The sequence below is a fragment of the Ictidomys tridecemlineatus genome, chromosome 5 (genome assembly GCF_052094955.1).
Source record: "Ictidomys tridecemlineatus isolate mIctTri1 chromosome 5, mIctTri1.hap1, whole genome shotgun sequence".
Lineage (NCBI taxonomy): Eukaryota > Metazoa > Chordata > Mammalia > Rodentia > Sciuridae > Ictidomys > Ictidomys tridecemlineatus.
The window spans coordinates 35,881,197-35,898,539 of record NC_135481.1 but is presented as its reverse complement, the minus strand read 5'-3'; the positions used below and the strand labels follow the sequence as shown (position 1 = coordinate 35,898,539).

The window sequence follows — 17,343 nt, the reverse complement described above, 5'->3', positions numbered from 1 at the left end:
GCAGACAAGGGCTAAGATTTCCTTAGCAGTAATAATGACATACACTGAATTTAAAATCTATTTTATTATAGAAAGATCAGTTTCTAACAAATGAAAATGTATCATCTGTTCCTTAATTGTGTAAATAATATTAAATATATTTGAAACTGGAATCTACAGGCATAGGTATTCTTTAATCATTACTGTATCACCTCCTAATACAGAAGCCATCTTGAGGAAGAAGAATACCAGTATCCATATAAAATGGGATAGATGAACAATAACTTCAAAGTAGAAATTTTCCTGGTGAAGTCTCGCCTTCATTACCTACCACCTACAAAGACTGATATGGTACAGTCCTGAGCTTTTCTAATTCAGACAACAAAGATCCCCAGTGCATTATTCTACTTTGATCATGAACATGTGTCAGAACCTCACATCAGTACAAGAAAACAGGCACCTTTGAGATCATCTAACCTGAAAGCATATCCTTTAGACAGCAACCTGTTTGAGGGTCCTTCAGAAGTACATTTATAATTTCATAAAATTTGTGTTCATATGCCAACTTGTAATACAGGTAGATATCTTCACAGTATGAAAGTAACTTCTTCAAGTTTTCTGTGACCTTGTTGGTAGGCTGATGTTGTTTATATCTAGACAAAAGAAACATAAGAATGTAAAGAGTAAAATTCTCTATCTTTAAAGGGCTGTCAGCTTTTAAAAACCACTACTTATAAGAGAATGCTGTAGCCTTGAAATTTATCAAACACCCCCAATAATAGTTTGAGATAAAATATTTTATTAAAGTATGTCAATGCTTACCTTAATAATTATAGTAAGTTTAGGACTCAAAGGCATCTCAGGCAAACTGAGTAGCTATCCTTCCATTTTAAGTACGAAACACTAAGCAAACTACTCTCATTCATCTGTTTGCGTGAATCTTCTAAATGATCACTTCTGGAAATTCTTGACATTTTGCCATTTTAAGCTGAAGGTAGTAGTTAAAGGTATGCTGTATGTATCAGCCATAAATTTCTTTTTCTCACTTCACTTCAAAGCTCTAGGGGCTGGGGTTTGGCTCAGTGGTAGTGTACTCGCCTAGCATGCATGAGGCACTGGATTTGATCCTTAGCACCACATAGAAATAAAAGATATTGTGTTCATTTAAAACTAAAAAATAAATATATTTTTTTTTTAAAAGCAGAAAGCTTACAGTCAAAAACCATCCCCCAAAGACAGGGTCTCACTGTATTCCAGGCTGGTCTCGGCTTCAGTGATCTTCCTGCCTTAACCTCCCAAGTAGCTGGAGCTGAGACTATAGGCTCGTACCATAGCACCTAGCATAGAAACTTAGTACTTACTTTTTTGAAATTTCTTCAATTATACTAGGTCTTAACAACCTTTGTTGTTTAAATTCTTCCAAATAAGTAAAATCTCCTTTAAGAATCACTTTTTGGTATAGAATTTCTGCCCAATCTGGAACAAAGTCATAGGCCTCGGCCACAATAGAAGCCTTTTTTGAAAGAACAGAAATGAAAAGTATCATTAAAGCCAATTTGATGTTAAGATTTAAAGCAAACTGTTCTAGAAAATAATAGTGATGTATCATTTCTCACTTTGTTAAAAGGTTCCATGTATCATAATCAATGAAAAGTCATATTTCAATTTGGCATTTCCTCTCCCATAAACACCCAAATACCTTCTTTCACTGTTTTTAATGTTCTTCAAAATGGGCTAATAAAACTGAGAAAGAATACTATATTATTCCCACCAGCTCAACTGTATAAGGAACAGTGAAAAGGTTGATACCCTAACATCAACCCCTCTTCATTAAAGGGCCACACTGAATCTCCTGGCAGTCTAAGATTCCTGATGCTGACCTGAGATTCATGGCTCTAATGTTGGTGTAAGATTGACAGCTAAACCAGACGGGACTGCTCTGATTCTGTTCTGGTACTGAGACCTCAGACAACTCAATTCAACGTCTGGTACCATGAGTAATACAGTAGGAGGGATGTTGGCACTGCCGGCTAGAGTTTTCCTGTTCACCTGGTAGAACCGAGGTAGGGCCATGATACAGTCCATCAGCTTTTGGCGGCCTAAGTTGATAAGCATTGTGTTCTGGCCAGTGTTCAGAAAGTGAATCTGTAGGGTTATCAACCTGGTAAGGCGGTGACAGTGTAGGGCCTGTCGTACACAGGAGTCCTGAGAGAGGAGGGTAGAGAGGCACAGACAGAAGATTTATTAACATCTTTTATGTGAACCCTCCAACTATAGTCACCCATTCTGCTCTTGCTTAACCCATGACACCATCCCTGCCTTAACTTGGAAAACCCTAGGGACCAAAAAAGAAAAAAATTATATCGCAGACACCAACTTCCAAGGCCAATCTGGAGTAAGACTTTGTAGTTACCTTGGCATAACTCTCTGCTGCATCTAGCATCAGGGTCAGGGCCTTCAGCAATAGCTGCTTCAGCTGGAGTCCATCCTTGAGGTTGTCCTCTGCTGAGGATAAAAGACACTTGCTGAGTCTAACTGCTCCTAAGGTAGGCTGTTCTTGCCCACACAGTGATGGTGGGGGCTAGAAGAGAAACATCCCAGCTGTGTTCATAGGGAGGCAAGTATCTCTTAGGTAAAGGGTGTTGGGCCAGAAATATACATTCTCAGTAGAACTTCACTATGGAGGATTTAGTGCCCCTGTAGTTCACTTCTCTGGAACATCCAGGAAGGCTTATGTGGCATAACCATAGTTCCTGATGGATGATACCATCTGCCTGGCTGAGGCTCCCACAGTGACAAATACCCACCTTAGCTTCTAACAGCCAATCTCAAATGAGCTCTTAACCCTTGGCCTTAAAAACTCCCTGGTTAGCAGCTTTGTGACCTTGCTCACCCCAAGGCTGAGAATCAATCAATTTCAGTTGGATGCAGGCAGCTGCCTCATGGTTCTCCCCGATCTCTCGGCACATACTAAAGCACAGGGCTATCATGTTGTGCTTTTCACTGTCTCCAGGGCGGCACCGTTTGATATAATCCAGCAGGGCTGTCTTCAGGGTACCACTCTGCCAAAGGGAGGAAAAAGGGAATACCACAGTCTCAATGAGGGAATACAAGGCAGGCAGAAATGGCTGAATCTCTTAGTTCCCAAAGTTCTGTAAAAACTACCAAGGAGGAGAGGGGAAGGTATTTGGGGGGTGATATTAACCCAAATTACATTGTTATGTTGTGTGCTTGTACAAATATGTAACAACAAATCCTACTACTGTATAATTATAATGTACCAATAAAAATAAGGAAAAAACTCCCAAGAAACAAAGATTTAAGAAGTGAATAATTTAATTTATATTCTCAGTATAAGGAAACAGGCACATACTTTTTGCTGCTGGGAATATGAGCAGTAAAGCCTTTCAGAAGGGAGAAGCCTTAAAATTTAATATATATGCATGCAAATGCTGACAATTTGATTTCTAGACATCTATCCTAAAGAAAGAAGCAGAGGAAAGTGCTAAAATGAATGTAATACAGATACTTAGCAATTAATTAGAACTACTAAAAATACCCAAAATAAGAGCTAAGAGAATAATACCTTGTAGCCATTAAAAAGTGATATAGAAGATTATATGCTGATTTGACAGTTATAGTTATGCTTAATGTTAAGGGGGGATAGGAGGCTGTTTCATATCTTTTAAGCTTAATGTAAGTTGTGTTAAAATATGTAAATATGTACGTATGTGTTGGGATACATGTGCAAACAAAGGGCATATACCAAATTGTGAGCAGTGGCTGTCTACAGATAGTGGGTAGACACTGAGGAATTTTTTTCCTGTTGTTTTTCAAGTGTCTTACATGGAATTTGCATTACTTTTGTAATCAGAAAAAAAAGTTATTAAAAGAATATTTAAATGCAGAAACTGCCTCAAAAACCATTTTACAAACCTCTGGGGGAATTGTGAAGATGTACCTATGTCTAATACTTGTTCTTCTCCCAGTGGCTGGACCAGTCTGTTGGTCTGTTTTGAAACTGGTCCAAGATGAGATTTTTTTTGGGGGGAGGGGGGGCTTTCTTTTCATCTTTTTTGGCTGGCCTGGGCTCTCAGAAACCAAAAACATACTCTTGGGTTTTAACTCTTAAGAGGTGAACTAGGCAAAGGCAGTAAATCAGCCAAATGTATGATTTGCAAACAGGGGCTGTGTGAGTGTTATACCTGGTGACAGCATGCTGGGAACAGACAGGTTTGAAATCCCAAAGACAAGACCTGACTCATGTCTTTACTTCCAAGCTTCCTTTCTAGTAGATATAAATGGCTCAACAGCTACAGGCCTTTGTATTCATTCCTCACTTGACTCTCAGCAACATTTTTTCATGGTCTCCTGAAAATCCTACACTCAAGAACTTCAGACACAAGCCTGAGAACTGGACACTCCATTTTTAGCATGCTTCTCAGGAAGGATTTTGTCCCTGCCAGGGAAGGCACTTTAATTTTATGAGTAGAGGCAGGTGACAGGCCAAGGTGGAGAAAAAACTTTTTCTTCAATATTTGGTATCAACATTATCATTACTTTGTCTGAATTGAATTTGAAACCACTGAGGTCCCTGATTCCAACCCTGCAAATTCTAGGGGTCAATGCTCTTTGGGGTTATTCCAGAGAAAAGCCAACTCCTGAATGTTGGTGGTACTATGTCATCCTGGAGCTCATGACTTCAAACTTACCGGATCTAGCTTCTTCCTCATCAGCACTTCGAAGTAGTGCTTTTTATGCAGCAAATCAAATATGTATGTCATCTCATTGTACCTTCCAATGCCAGTGAGGAGACGTACCTGAGGGGGAGGGACTTGTATCAGCATCACCTGGAGGCTTTATTGTTTTGTTTTTTGTACCAGGGATTGAACCCAGGGACCTTAACCATTGAGTTACATTCCCAGCCCTTTTCATTTTTGAGACAGGTGTCACTAAATTCCTTAGGGTCTTCCTGAGTTTCGAGGCTGGCTTTGAAATTCCAGTCTTCCTGCTTCAACCTCCCAAGTCACTGGAATTACAGGTGTGTGCTACTGCACTCAGCTCACCTGGAGTTCTGAACCATACCACTACTCCGCGCCCCCCATCAGTTTGGCTTCTTTAAGGGGCAAAGTTCCACAGGATGAAGGGCTAACAGCCAGGCTGCCCTACCTAGCTCCCTCCCATGTACCCAACAAGGGTCTTCTCTGTTGTCTCTAATTATGATTAACCCATATGTCCCACCATCCTATACAGGACACCTATAAAAACTTAAATTGAGCAATTTTATTAGTGTTCTATAAAATTTTATAGATTTTCAGGTACATGTCTATAATCCCAGCTACTCAGGAAGCTGAAGCAAGAGAATTGCAAGTTCAAGGCCAGCCTCAGCAACTTAGATCCTTGTTTCAAAATAAGGGATAGGGTTGTAGCTCTGTGTTAGAGCACCTTTCAGTGAGTTCAGTACCACTTTTTTAAAAATTAAGGGCTTTTATCATTCGGACATAATAGAAGTATTGTGGTACTACTATTCTCTAGGGCAGGTTGTTTCTCTTTACTCTTCATTACAGTGGCCTATAGGCTTTTCCTCAGCTACCTGGATTGGATAATTTGAGGAGGCACATGAGGCTGGAATTGTTAATTCATTTCAATTCATAGATAAGAAGAAGGTCTAAACCTTGTTTTGGGGAGAAATGGTGCTGTTGAACTTCTAGAAAAGTTAACTGCCCTGTGTGTGTGTGCAACAGCTCTGGAACACGGCAGGGATCCTTACTCTTTGCTTCTTTGGCACAGTCTCTGATTTTGTCAGACATCATCACTTGGGTTAGAGGGTTGGGCTGAATCAGTAGGATCCAGAGAGGAACTGCCTCAGCCCATTTTGGCTCTGAGCTGGCCCCTAGCTACCTCAAGCCAGAAGATGAGAATGAGGGTGCTACTCACCACCAGTCCATACTCTTCATTGGGAGCCAAGTGGTTATCTGTGAGCATCCGGGCTGCCTGTAGGACTCGGATGATGCCTTCCATGTGGCATGTCAGGCTGAAGCAGTGATGGGCCAGGATCAGGAGCTCTGTGGCTGGGTGAGACAATGCTAAGACTAAGACAAGGTTATGAGCCCTGACAACCCACTGTTGAACTCTGCCTGGCAGGATTCAAAGGGCCTGGTAGACAAGAGGCTCATCTGGAGAGAGGTTTCTCATTAGTCCTCTGAGGGCCCTGACCTCATCAGCTCTAGCTCTGGGACAATCCTCTGATGCCTAGATTTTATTCTCAGTAATAGCACAGGGATTACCTCTATCCTTAAGGTAGTCATGTAGTGGCCATTTCTCCAAAAGGTACAACATGTGGGAAAAAGGGATCCTCGCTTTCTGAAGATTGAGAAACTTTCTGCAGACAAGCTAATGGACTTTTTGCCAACATAAATCAAGATATTCTCTCTGTATTTCAGGTATTCTAGCTTTCTAGATTGGTGAAAGACTGAATTACAGCAGATCTAAAATTATTACCCATATTCATTGTGAGTACACAATTAAAAGGTAAAATGGGGACATATTTGCAATGTTGAGGATTCCCAGCCTTAATACATTCTGTGCATTCTTAGCTGCTACTTTTCAAAACCTATTGACTACTGAGCACTGCTAATAGCTCAGGCCTTAGTTTGGACATTTCCTGTAGAAGCTTATCTTGGCCCCACAAGCTCCAGAGATGAACTTGCTCACCATATCCCAGGTCCTTCCACTACCTGGCATATAGCTGGTACTTAGTAAGTCCTGGGCTGGCTGAGGAGAGAGATAAGAGGCTACTTTTAAAGTGAAACTGTTCAACCTTTGAAAAATCTCCTGTATCTCAGAAGCCTTAGCTTGAATCAAGCACAGTGCCCAACTCTAATCCCAGTAACTAGGGATGCTGATTGCAGGAGGAATGAAAGTTTAAGACCAACCTCAGCAACTTAGGCCCTAAGGACTTAGTGAGACCCTGTTGCAAAGCAAAAACAAAGGGAGTGGGGGCAGGGGGCGGAGTTATGGCTCAGTGGTAGAGTGCTTGCCTACCATGTGTGAGGCACTGGGTTTGATCCTCATCACCACATTAAAAATAAATAAATAAAATAAAGATATTGCGTCCATCTATAACCAAAAGGGGGGGGGCGAGGCTGGGGATGTGGCTCAGTGGTTAAGCAACTCCAGGTTCAAATCTTGTTTCAAAAAAAAAGAACAATACTTGAATCAGGATCTTAGGGATATAATCATGTATGTGCACAGAGAACGCCACCTATAAGGATCTTCATCAGAGTGTTTAAAACAGCAAACACTGGATACAATCTAAAGGTACCCTAAAGAATAAAATTTTTAGTTACATGAGAAATATTGTATAAACACTTTCGTATAAACACAAGAAATATTGTGGACTTTTCAATGTCATGAAAAATGTTAAATGATAGCATATGCATAAAGTAAAAAAAAATTATAATCATTATACACCAGTACAAGGTCATTTTTAAATTTTTGGTACCAGGGATTGAACCCAGGTGTGTTTAACTGAGCCACATCCCAAGCCCTTTTTATGTTTTGAGACAGCTGCTCAAGCTGGCTTTGAACTCATGATCCTCCTGCCTTGGCCTCCCCAATTGCTGGGATTACATGTATACACCATCATGCCCAACCAGTATAAAGCCATTTTTTACAAAAGAAAACTCTTAGTCTTGCATAGAAAAAGATCAGAGAAACCATATTACTCAGTTATATAATGAACTAGACACATGATGAGTTAGACATACTTGAAAATGAGCATACTTTGGAACCACAAACTGGATACATACATCAGCTCTGCCACTTAGCTATAAATTAATCAGAAAACTTACATAAGCTTCAGTATCCTCCCTTCTAAAGTGGGGACAAGTTATTATCCTACTGTGCAGGGTAAAACAAGTGATTAAAAGTTATCGTTTTGTGTGTGATTGTTTTTAGAGTACTTTTCCATATCTTCTAAATTTTCTTCAATGAACTTAACAGTTTTCTACCATGAATTTATACCCATGCTGAAGGCTAGGAATACAGAACAGGAGGAACAAGGATCCAAATCTGGTTTTGGAGAGACTGACCCTGGGAGGCCTGGTTAGGACCTGAAACATGAAAGAAAAAGGCCAGGAACTTACTGCAAGACAGTTCCCCATGGGGAACAGAGGAAATCTTATCCAACAACTTCATGCCTAACAAGGTCCGGTCTTGACACAGCATGGTCAGCTGAAGAAATGTCTGACTTTCCTCTGCTGGGCTGAACATCTGCTTATGTCCTGAATGGAAAGATGGAGACAGGCACTGGGTTTGCCTTAAGACTTGAGTTGGGAAAGGGACAAGAATGTGCCCTCAGAAGACCCACTCTGTCTAGGCCTAGGCACCAGGAGGTTCATCCTGACACAGTTCCCTGGGTAGTTTTCCTGCAGCTGGGCTCAAAAACCTTTACGTAGTGGTCATTTTACAAGATAAAAGGAGTGCTTTAGTTCAGAAGAGAGGCAGAGCTACTCTAAAGCATGATCAGAAAGCAATATACAATACAAATGCTGGGAACTTAAGAATGCTGTCTAAGAGGCTGGGAGGCCTGAAGGACAAGGCACCTGTTCCCTCTGATGGGGTCAGCAGCTCCCGTGTCACCTCTTCAGCCACGAGTTCAGCCACAGTGTTTGGCTTGAGGCCCTGGGTGCTGATGAAGGCTTGGGCTCGTTTACATCGGTCAGGCTGTTGAGAGGACAAGATTGCTCGGAGCATGGCCTCACCATCTTGGGCAGCAACTTCTGTGTAGGAACAGCCCAACTCCTGAGAGGAAGGCAAAGCTAAAGTCATTTTTAGGAGTCAGGAAAAGATAAACCTTCCTGTAATGTGATGTGGACAGACTCCATTGTTTTCTGAACTTAAAAATCCCTCACTATGAACAAGAATCTTAGAAGAAACAAGTACAGTTTTCTAATTCTATCTTTTCACCAAAGCCAGATCCAAGCAAAAGAAAGGTTTATCATCAGAAAGCATAAGGTGACTATCTCTTGTCAAACACTAATCTTTTCAAACATGATAAGAACTGGGCATGGTAATGCATGCCTGTAATCCTAGCTACTTGGGAGGCTGAGGCAGGAGGATCCAAGCTCAAGGCCAGCCTCAGCAATTTAGCAAGACCCTGCCTCAAAATTATAAAGGACTGGGGATGGAACTTGCTGGTAGAGCACCCCTGGTTCCAATCCTCAGTATTGCAAATAATAATAATAATAATTAAAGTGGAATAAAATGCAAGAGCACCTTCCTTGTTTCCACAGCAGCAGCAAAGCCACAATTTCCAAAGATTTTAACACTTGTCTTTATTTCTCTCATTCTACTTTCTACCGTTTTTTCCTCAAACCACCACACAGCCAGATAATTCCTGGTTGTTCTGGCTCCTATGTTTATAGTTGTTTATACTTCATATGGAATGCTCCAAACAACCTTGAAGCAAAACCTAAGACATGAGGTCTAGAAGGGACTCTTCATGTTCGAATCATATTTATAGATAAAGAGCAAGAAGCAGCCCTTATAAGTAAAATGCCTTGCGCTAGCTTTCTGGTTGGCTGAGCCAGAAAGGTAGGACTCAAACTGCCCTGGCACTTGACCTGGTGTCTTCTCCGTTACTACCCAACAATGGGCTCATAGGGGTCAACAGCCTGACAAGGGCTCTATGCCAAGTTATGATTATCATCTGAAGGGCTGATGTGGCAATGTTCAAAATCTCCCTACTACTTCCCACTTCTCTTCCTCTTACAGGGAGTCTACTGTGCCCTCCCCACCCCTTTTTGGCACATACCTTGGCAAGTTCATACAGACAGAGGACCTGCCGGCAGTAGTTCTTCCCATAGAGGCACTTGCTTGTCAGAATTTCCAGATTTGTCACCACCTCATCACCTGAAGGCACCATCACAAATGACTGACTATCCAAACTTGAAGCTGGAAAGCAAATACAAGACTGAGGGGGCTCTCACCTGGTAGGTCAAGGCCTCTCCCAGCTCCCTGTGACTGCCTGTGTGTGTGTGCAACTAGTGCTCTGTGCTGCACTCCATGGCTCTCCTCAGTTGGGGAGGGCCCCACTTAAACTTTGCTGCCTTCCAGAAAATACCAGCCAAGTTACTTCAGACACTTTACGCTATAAGACTCAAAGCCACCTACCTATGGAATGCTATAGAGATCAGCACCAAGATGCCTATTAGATTCCTTTAAACATACTCCCATTTCCCCTCATGTCAAACAAGTCACCATGTCTACCTGACTATCTCTAATAAAACATCTCCCCAGTCACTGCCTAGTAACCCTGCATATGAAAGGCTGTTGCATTCTGCTGCCAGCCACCATTCTCCCGCGTCAATCTTCCACATATTCATTTCTAAAATGCAATTATACTTTAAAAGTATAATAAAATTTGGGGCTGGGGTTGTGGCTCAGCAGTAGAGCACTTGCGTAGCACATGTGAGGTACTAGGTTCGATTCTCAGCACAACATAAAAATAAATAAAATAAAGGCATGTGTCCAACAACAACTAAAAATTTTTTTTTAAGTATAATAAAATTAAAACCCATTTCTGATTTGGGAAAAATAGTCCTAGTACTGGGTTTGTGGCTCAGTAGTGGTACACTGGCCTTGGGTTCAATCTCCAGCACTTCAGGGGAAAAAAAAAAAGAAGCTTAGCCTAAAAGAGAAGAAAACTTTTACCAAATTAAAAAAAAAATTATCTATTAGGAAAAACTATAATATTTATGCAACTTTCAAAGGGCAAAAACAAAACAAAAATTTAAATGTATAATAAAGCACTGTTAAATAAATCGGGATACATCCATACAGTAGAATACTCTGCAGCCATTAGATGGGGTCAGTCCACTGAGTGCACGCCTGTAATCGCAGCAGCTTGAGATGATCGTGAGTTAAAAGCCAACCTCAGCAACAGTGAGGTGCTAAGCAACTCAGTAAGACCCTGTCTCTAAATAAAATACAAAATAGGGCTAGGGATGTGGTTCAGTGGTCGAGTGCTCCTGGGTTCAATCCAGTACCAAAAAATAAAAAAAAGAAGGTTCAGTCCATCTATATGTGCCGACATGAAAACAGGTAGATCAATAATATAATCTCATTTTTGTAAAAAATAAATATTGTATGTGTACTTGGTACTTGCACACAGAAATTAATGCATGCCAAGCCAAGTAAAAGATAGTTATTCTGGGTAATTAAAGGGCATGGCATTAAATTCATTTTTTACTGCTATTTGTTTCTCTAAGCATGTTAAACTTTTGCATTTAAAATATTAAACATTATAAGAATATGCTTTAAAGACAAATAAAATGTTATTACTATTCATCCTTCACTGCAGGGTTCAGTTCTAAGCAAGTTGGAATAATCATTCACCCTGTCTCTCCCACTGAATTAAATATAAAATCTGGACACAATGCATGCATTGGTATATAAGAATCTTGAAAAGTAAAATCTCACAAATCCAAGATAATCAGAATTACCATCTTCTCCTCTGGTAGCCTCAATGCAGAACAGTGTGATGCCTAGAACTGAGCAACTGAGGTGGAAAAATGGAGGGAAGGGAAGAGAAAGAGCCAGTGCACAAGAGCACTCAATCTCTGGAAAAGCCCTCTAGCACCAGTTCAAGTGTGCAGAAAAAGGAACTCTTCATTTTCATGTTCCCTTACTCTGGGGCTCCCAAGCAACCCCTTGGCAATGGTGGCAAAGGCTGCAGTGGCAGCTGAAATGGACCCAAACCCAGAGAGAGAGAGGAACCTTCTTTTCTAAGCAGAGGTGCTCTAGACTCAAGAGGGTGGAGAAAACACTTGTTTTGCATTACTCTTCTGTCACTTGGCTCTGAACGTGGACAGAGAAGCCAGAGAAGTGCACGACAGAATAAGGTAACTAAACATTTATTTGGTTTTTAGTCACAAACCTGAAAAGGGAGGCCTCAAGGAACCAGAAAATACCTGGAGAAGCCCAGGAAAGCAACCCATCAAGTTTCCTGAACTGCAGGGTTCACTCTATGCTTCTGATCCCATCTGGCTATCAAAGTTACTGAGAATTGAATTAATCTGCACATCACTACTCAGATCACACACTAACCACTGGGTTGCATACATACATAAAATGGATCTGAAGAGCACTGCTAAGGATACGGAACTGATATTGGAACTGCAGCCCTCAGAACTCACCCTGAATCTAACCAGATCTTTAAAAAAATATGGACATTGTTGACAGGATTTGTACAAAATCCAAAGTCTTAACAGTATATCTGAATAATAAACTATTCAAAATATCCAGAATAGAACCCCCCAAATTGCTCAAATATGAAAAAACAGGAAAATCTCAATTCACATGAAAAAAGATGAGAGCTACCAGCTAGTATTAAAATGACACACATTGAAATTATCTGATAGACTTCAAAACAGCTATTACATGAATATTCCAGTAAGCAACTAACTGTATATGCTCTTGAGACAAATTGAAATATCAAATTCTCAGCAAAGAAATAAAAATATAAAGAATAGGAATTTTAGAACTGAAAAACAATTGAAATTTGAAAATAGAAGTAAAGATGACTCAATTACAGAATGGAAATAACAGAGGAAAGGGTTAATGAAATGGAAGACAAAAGTGAGGTATGGTGACACACGCCTATAATCCCAGGTACTTGGGAGGCTGAGGAAGGATTGCAAGCTTGAGGCCAGCCTGAATGATTTCATGAGATCCTGTCTCAAAATAAATAAAAATGGCTGGAGGTATAGCTTAGAGGTAGAACACTTCTGGGTTCCCTTTTCTGGGAAAGGAAAAAAAAAGGGTAGGGGATACTTTACACCCCATGAAATCAGCATTACCCCCCACTACAAAGGTCAAAAATATAAAGAAAATTACAGATCGGGCCGGGGTTGTGGCTCAGTGGTAGAGTATTTGCCTACCATATGTGAGGCACTGCGTTCGATCCCCGGCACCACGTACAAAATAAATAAAATAAAGGTATTGTGTCCATCTATAACTAAAAAATATTTTAAAAAGAAAATTACAGATCAATATTCTTCACGAACATAGATGCAAAATCCTCAACAAAATAGCAAACCAATTCCAACAATATATCTAAAAAATCATTCACCAGGCAGGACCACATGGAATTTTATCCTGGGAATGTAAGACTGTTTCAATAATCAAAATCAATTAATGTATTCCACCATATTAATAATCTAAGGGAGGGATGCCCTTAGATTTGTTGATCTGATCAGATCAACAGATGCATTAGAAAAAGACAAAATTCAACAGTGACTCGTACCAAAAACTAGGAATAGAAAGAAATGCTTCAACATAAAGCATACCTTAGAAAAACCCATAGCTAATATCATACATAATGATGAAAGACTGAATGCTTTCTTCCTAAGACAAGGCAAGAATGTGCACTCTTATCCTTCTTACCTGCTTTCTTTATTGCACTAAAAGGCCTGGCCAGTACAATAAAGCAAAAATAAGAGACAAAAGACATAGAGACTGGAAAAGAAGAAATAAAATTATTTCTATGTGCAGATGACAGGATTTTCTATGTAGAAAATTCCAGGAAAGCTATAAGAAAATTCCTAGAAAAGGTAAGTTTAACAAGGTCATATGATACAGATTAATATATTATCAATGTACAATTAAAATATATTTATTTGTATAGAATAAATTTAAATGAACTAGCTGTAAGTCAGATGAATTCCAACAATAATATATAAGTAGTTAGAAGATAGATGTTTCTATTTCATTGACTAGTTAATTACCTAGTTTATATATTACCTGGGAAAAAGTTGCTGTCCCCTTAACTTAGTGTAACTATTGTGCCACAGGGGTCCCTTCCTTCTTGGAAAGAATGTCAGCAGCATCACTGGGGACTCAGGTAAGTTTGATCTCCTATACTTACTGCTTTGGACTTTCCTTAGAGGAATGCCAGGCTCCTCCTCTTCTGTAGGCAGCTCAGCACCTTGTAGAAAAGCATGGATCTCAGGGTGTAGGTCATCCATACCAGCTTCCCCTGAGGCCAGTGCTCTGCAGTGCAATACCAAGGCAACATCTTGGTTATAGAAATGAAAATACCGGCATACTCTACTTGCTTCATGCACACAGCCATTATCCAGGAGGTGCCCAATCAATAAGTTTAGTGACTCCTGCTCCTTCCAATTCAATCTATTCTCACATGTCTCTCTGGATGGAAGGCCATTAAGTTCTAAGTATTTTGATGTGTTCAAAGCAGCCACCTTGGAGAAGGAAAACTCACTGGCTAAGCTATCAAAGGAAAGTTCACCACTAGTTGAGATCTGTTGAGAAAATCTAGGCTCTATTTCCTCCTGATTCCCTGTGAAGTTGTGCTGGGTAATACGACAGATCCAAATCTGCTTCTCCAGTTCCTCCAGCTTGTCCAAGGGCACTGGGTCCTCCTGGGCAACCCAGTGTCCTGCCAGGGTGAGCAGCAAATGACGTTCCTCAACACTGCTTCGTCCAACTGGGTGTTCAAAGGCCACAAGGGCTTGGTCAGAGAAAAAGGAAGAAGCTGCTTTATTTGAAATGGAATTTTTCTTAAAATTCTCATGACATTTTTTCCAAAAATCAATTCTTGCTTGTTTCAGGGACCACTGTTCAATGTGTTTTAGTGTCTGCATTTCTTGTGTGATCTGTAAAATTTAAAAAGTAAGATTTAGCCTTTCCTGAATAAAGAAGCATCATAAACATTAATGATCCCTAAGTATACCATATTGCTAAACTCAAATCAGAGAAAATGGAATTTTACTATAGATAACCCTCGAGATTTTCTGGAAAGTTAAGGTATAAAAACCAATTCTCAATTCATATAACCCAAATGAACTTAAAAAGGAAGCTATCTTATATTTTATTCTATTCAAAGAAAAATAGTTGCAGTACATCAATCAGGCCTCACATTTTAAAGCATACTTTCTTCAGAAATGGACATCCTAGCTAATCCACTTCTGAAAAGTAATGTTTGTGTTAAAAAGGTAGAAGGCCCCATTATCTATAAACTGCCATCTCTTTTGGTTCTCTGTTCAACACTGGTTTAAAAAGCTAAGATCTGGATAAGTTAAAGGACTAATGATACCTCTTTAATAACCAAGTTGTCCACAGGTAACTCAGCTAATTCTGCTACCTTCCTGGCCAAAGCAAACTGTCCATCCATCTGCAGTCTTTCCAAAATAGATCTACATTCATGCTGAAAATTCTCAGTGCTGTAGCTGGTAATAATTACATGATTAATGGCTATGGATGTATCCTTCAAAATTTGGCTAAGGACACACAGCTTCTTCATATCTGGACCTGTGCCAAAGAGAAAAAGATACAAATACTTAACAAAATGCTGCTATAGCATTTAAAAAGTTATGAAAAATCAAAAAATATATGTTTAAAGGAAAAAAAATTATTTTTTACTCTGATTGATTAGCAGAAGCCATGGGGTAGGGGTAGTTCCTAAATGCCCCCCCCCCCAAAAAAAAGACTTCGCCTGCAAAATTCTAAACAGAAAAGTTTGGTTTAAATTGCTTGCCCTGTAGTAAGAATGTTACAAATTGGCATATGAATTCAATCTATGCATGTGGCTTTATATACTGGGCAGAGGTTGGGAATCTTAGATATAGTAGCAATGCAATAGCCTTGAGAAGATTTTAGCCATTTGCTCAGGCTAGTCCCATCTTTGAATTTTTCTTTTACCTTCATCAAATTTGTCAAATTTTATCAAATCAGCCATCAAAAAAAAAAAACTTTATTTATTTATTTAATGTGGTGCTGAGGATCAAACCCAGTCCCGCATACATGTGAGACAAGCTCTCTACCACCAAGCCACAGCCCCAGCCCTCAGTCATTTTTTCATTCACTGCAGACAGACATCCTGGGAATCAAGACAAAGAATGTGCAGGGCAATAGAAATTGCAGCTGGTCAAAAACCCAGGTTTGAATTTGGCACCCTGTATTCAGAATGGAACATCATTTGCTCCTCCTGACATCTATCTACTTAATAATGGAGACTCAGCTGAGGTTTTCCTAATGTCCCTGGAAATTATTATCCTAGTAAAACTAAGAATTTTCCAAAGGGCCGGAGGAGGTGTAGCTCAGTGGTAGAACACTTGCCTAGAATGTATGAGGTCCTGAGTTTGATCCCCAAAGATTCAAAACTAACCAACTGTCAATTCTCTCACAATAATTTACGTGGCTCGGTTTGCTTCCACTCACAAATACTCTACGCAGAGCCTAATTATGTCCTCATATAGGGAGGGGAATGAGAAACATGACATGTAGGCCATTTCCAATGCCAGTTGCTGGAAAGTAGTCTGATATAAGCAGGTTATTGTGTAACCCTGCACAATAACCAATGTACAATATGGGCTTCCTGGGTTTCTTTGCTGCCATCGTGTAGTACACAGGCTTTGAAAGAACATATTTCTGTTCTCTTAAGCAGATACACAAAACACACACATATATACACACACACACATACACACACATCGACACAAATATTCTATAAAATCAGAATATGAACAAAAGTATTATAATAATGGTTATACAATGTAGTCAATCCTTGTAATTATTAAAAGAAATTACAAATCATGGCAAATTACAGGAAATTCATTTCAGGAAAAATTAAATCACTACAGATCAATGAAAACATCTATCTATTCATCTGGTCTGCACAGTACTGAAAAGTAATATTTTTATATGCACTGCATTTTGGAAACACTTATTTCAGTCATCAAACCAAAAGCCTACAACACTTGGCACTGAGCCTAGCATTCTGCCAGTGTTCCGTGCAGACCTTAGCTTTCCAGTTGAACATCCATGAGTTTAAATGTGAAAATATAACCCTAGTAGTGAAACATTAGAATATAGTATAAAGGAACAACATCATTCAACAAAAATTTGAAATTAAGTGATTGAGAGTAAAGTAACATTTGTTTAATTCAGTCAGCAACAAGCTTAGAGAGTGCCAACATCTAGAGGAATTTGTAATAAAATTAAGCATGATGTGTCTGAAATGTTCAAAATAACCCCACCCACCACCCCATACTGAGGGTTGAATCTAAGGATGCTCTACCACTGAGCTACAACCCCAGTTCTTTTTATATTTTATTTTGAGATAGGGTCTCACTAAGTTACCCAGGCTAGCCTCAAACTTGCCATCCTCTTGCCTTAGCCTCCTGAGTTGCTGCACTATTAGTGGGTGCCACCAAGTGTGACCTTCAAAATGAATCATGCATTCCTAAAACAGTGCTTGTGACCTTGAGCAATGATGACATGTTAAGGTTACTTGCCAGAGAGAACGGCACTGACACTTTAGCGCAAAGGCATACCAGGGGA

General features: G+C 39.8%; 1 protein-coding gene across 4 annotated transcripts in view; it reads right to left on the bottom strand.

Annotated features, from left to right (window-relative positions):
- Window positions 1-45: 45 nt before the first annotated feature.
- The window catches only part of Spg11 (SPG11 vesicle trafficking associated, spatacsin), a 76,541-nt gene continuing 59,243 nt past the window's right edge, over window positions 46-17,343 (bottom strand). Inside the window, exons 29-40 of one of the 4 annotated variants that reach the window (XM_021726459.3) lie at window positions 15,098-15,312; window positions 13,910-14,657; window positions 9,797-9,936; window positions 8,586-8,784; window positions 8,127-8,264; window positions 5,917-6,050; window positions 4,692-4,799; window positions 2,873-3,041; window positions 2,393-2,484; window positions 2,029-2,184; window positions 1,341-1,492; window positions 46-632 (exon numbers count right to left, since the gene is read on the bottom strand). In XM_021726459.3, coding sequence (XP_021582134.1) covers window positions 452-632; window positions 1,341-1,492; window positions 2,029-2,184; window positions 2,393-2,484; window positions 2,873-3,041; window positions 4,692-4,799; window positions 5,917-6,050; window positions 8,127-8,264; window positions 8,586-8,784; window positions 9,797-9,936; window positions 13,910-14,657; window positions 15,098-15,312 — 2,432 coding nt within the window. In that variant the 3' untranslated portion in view covers window positions 46-451. The remainder of the gene's footprint in view (window positions 633-1,340; window positions 1,493-2,028; window positions 2,185-2,392; window positions 2,485-2,872; window positions 3,042-4,691; window positions 4,800-5,916; window positions 6,051-8,126; window positions 8,265-8,585; window positions 8,785-9,796; window positions 9,937-13,909; window positions 14,658-15,097; window positions 15,313-17,343) is intronic. The other 3 variants (XM_005316508.3, XM_078049683.1, XM_040274924.2) reach the window with 3 other exon arrangements.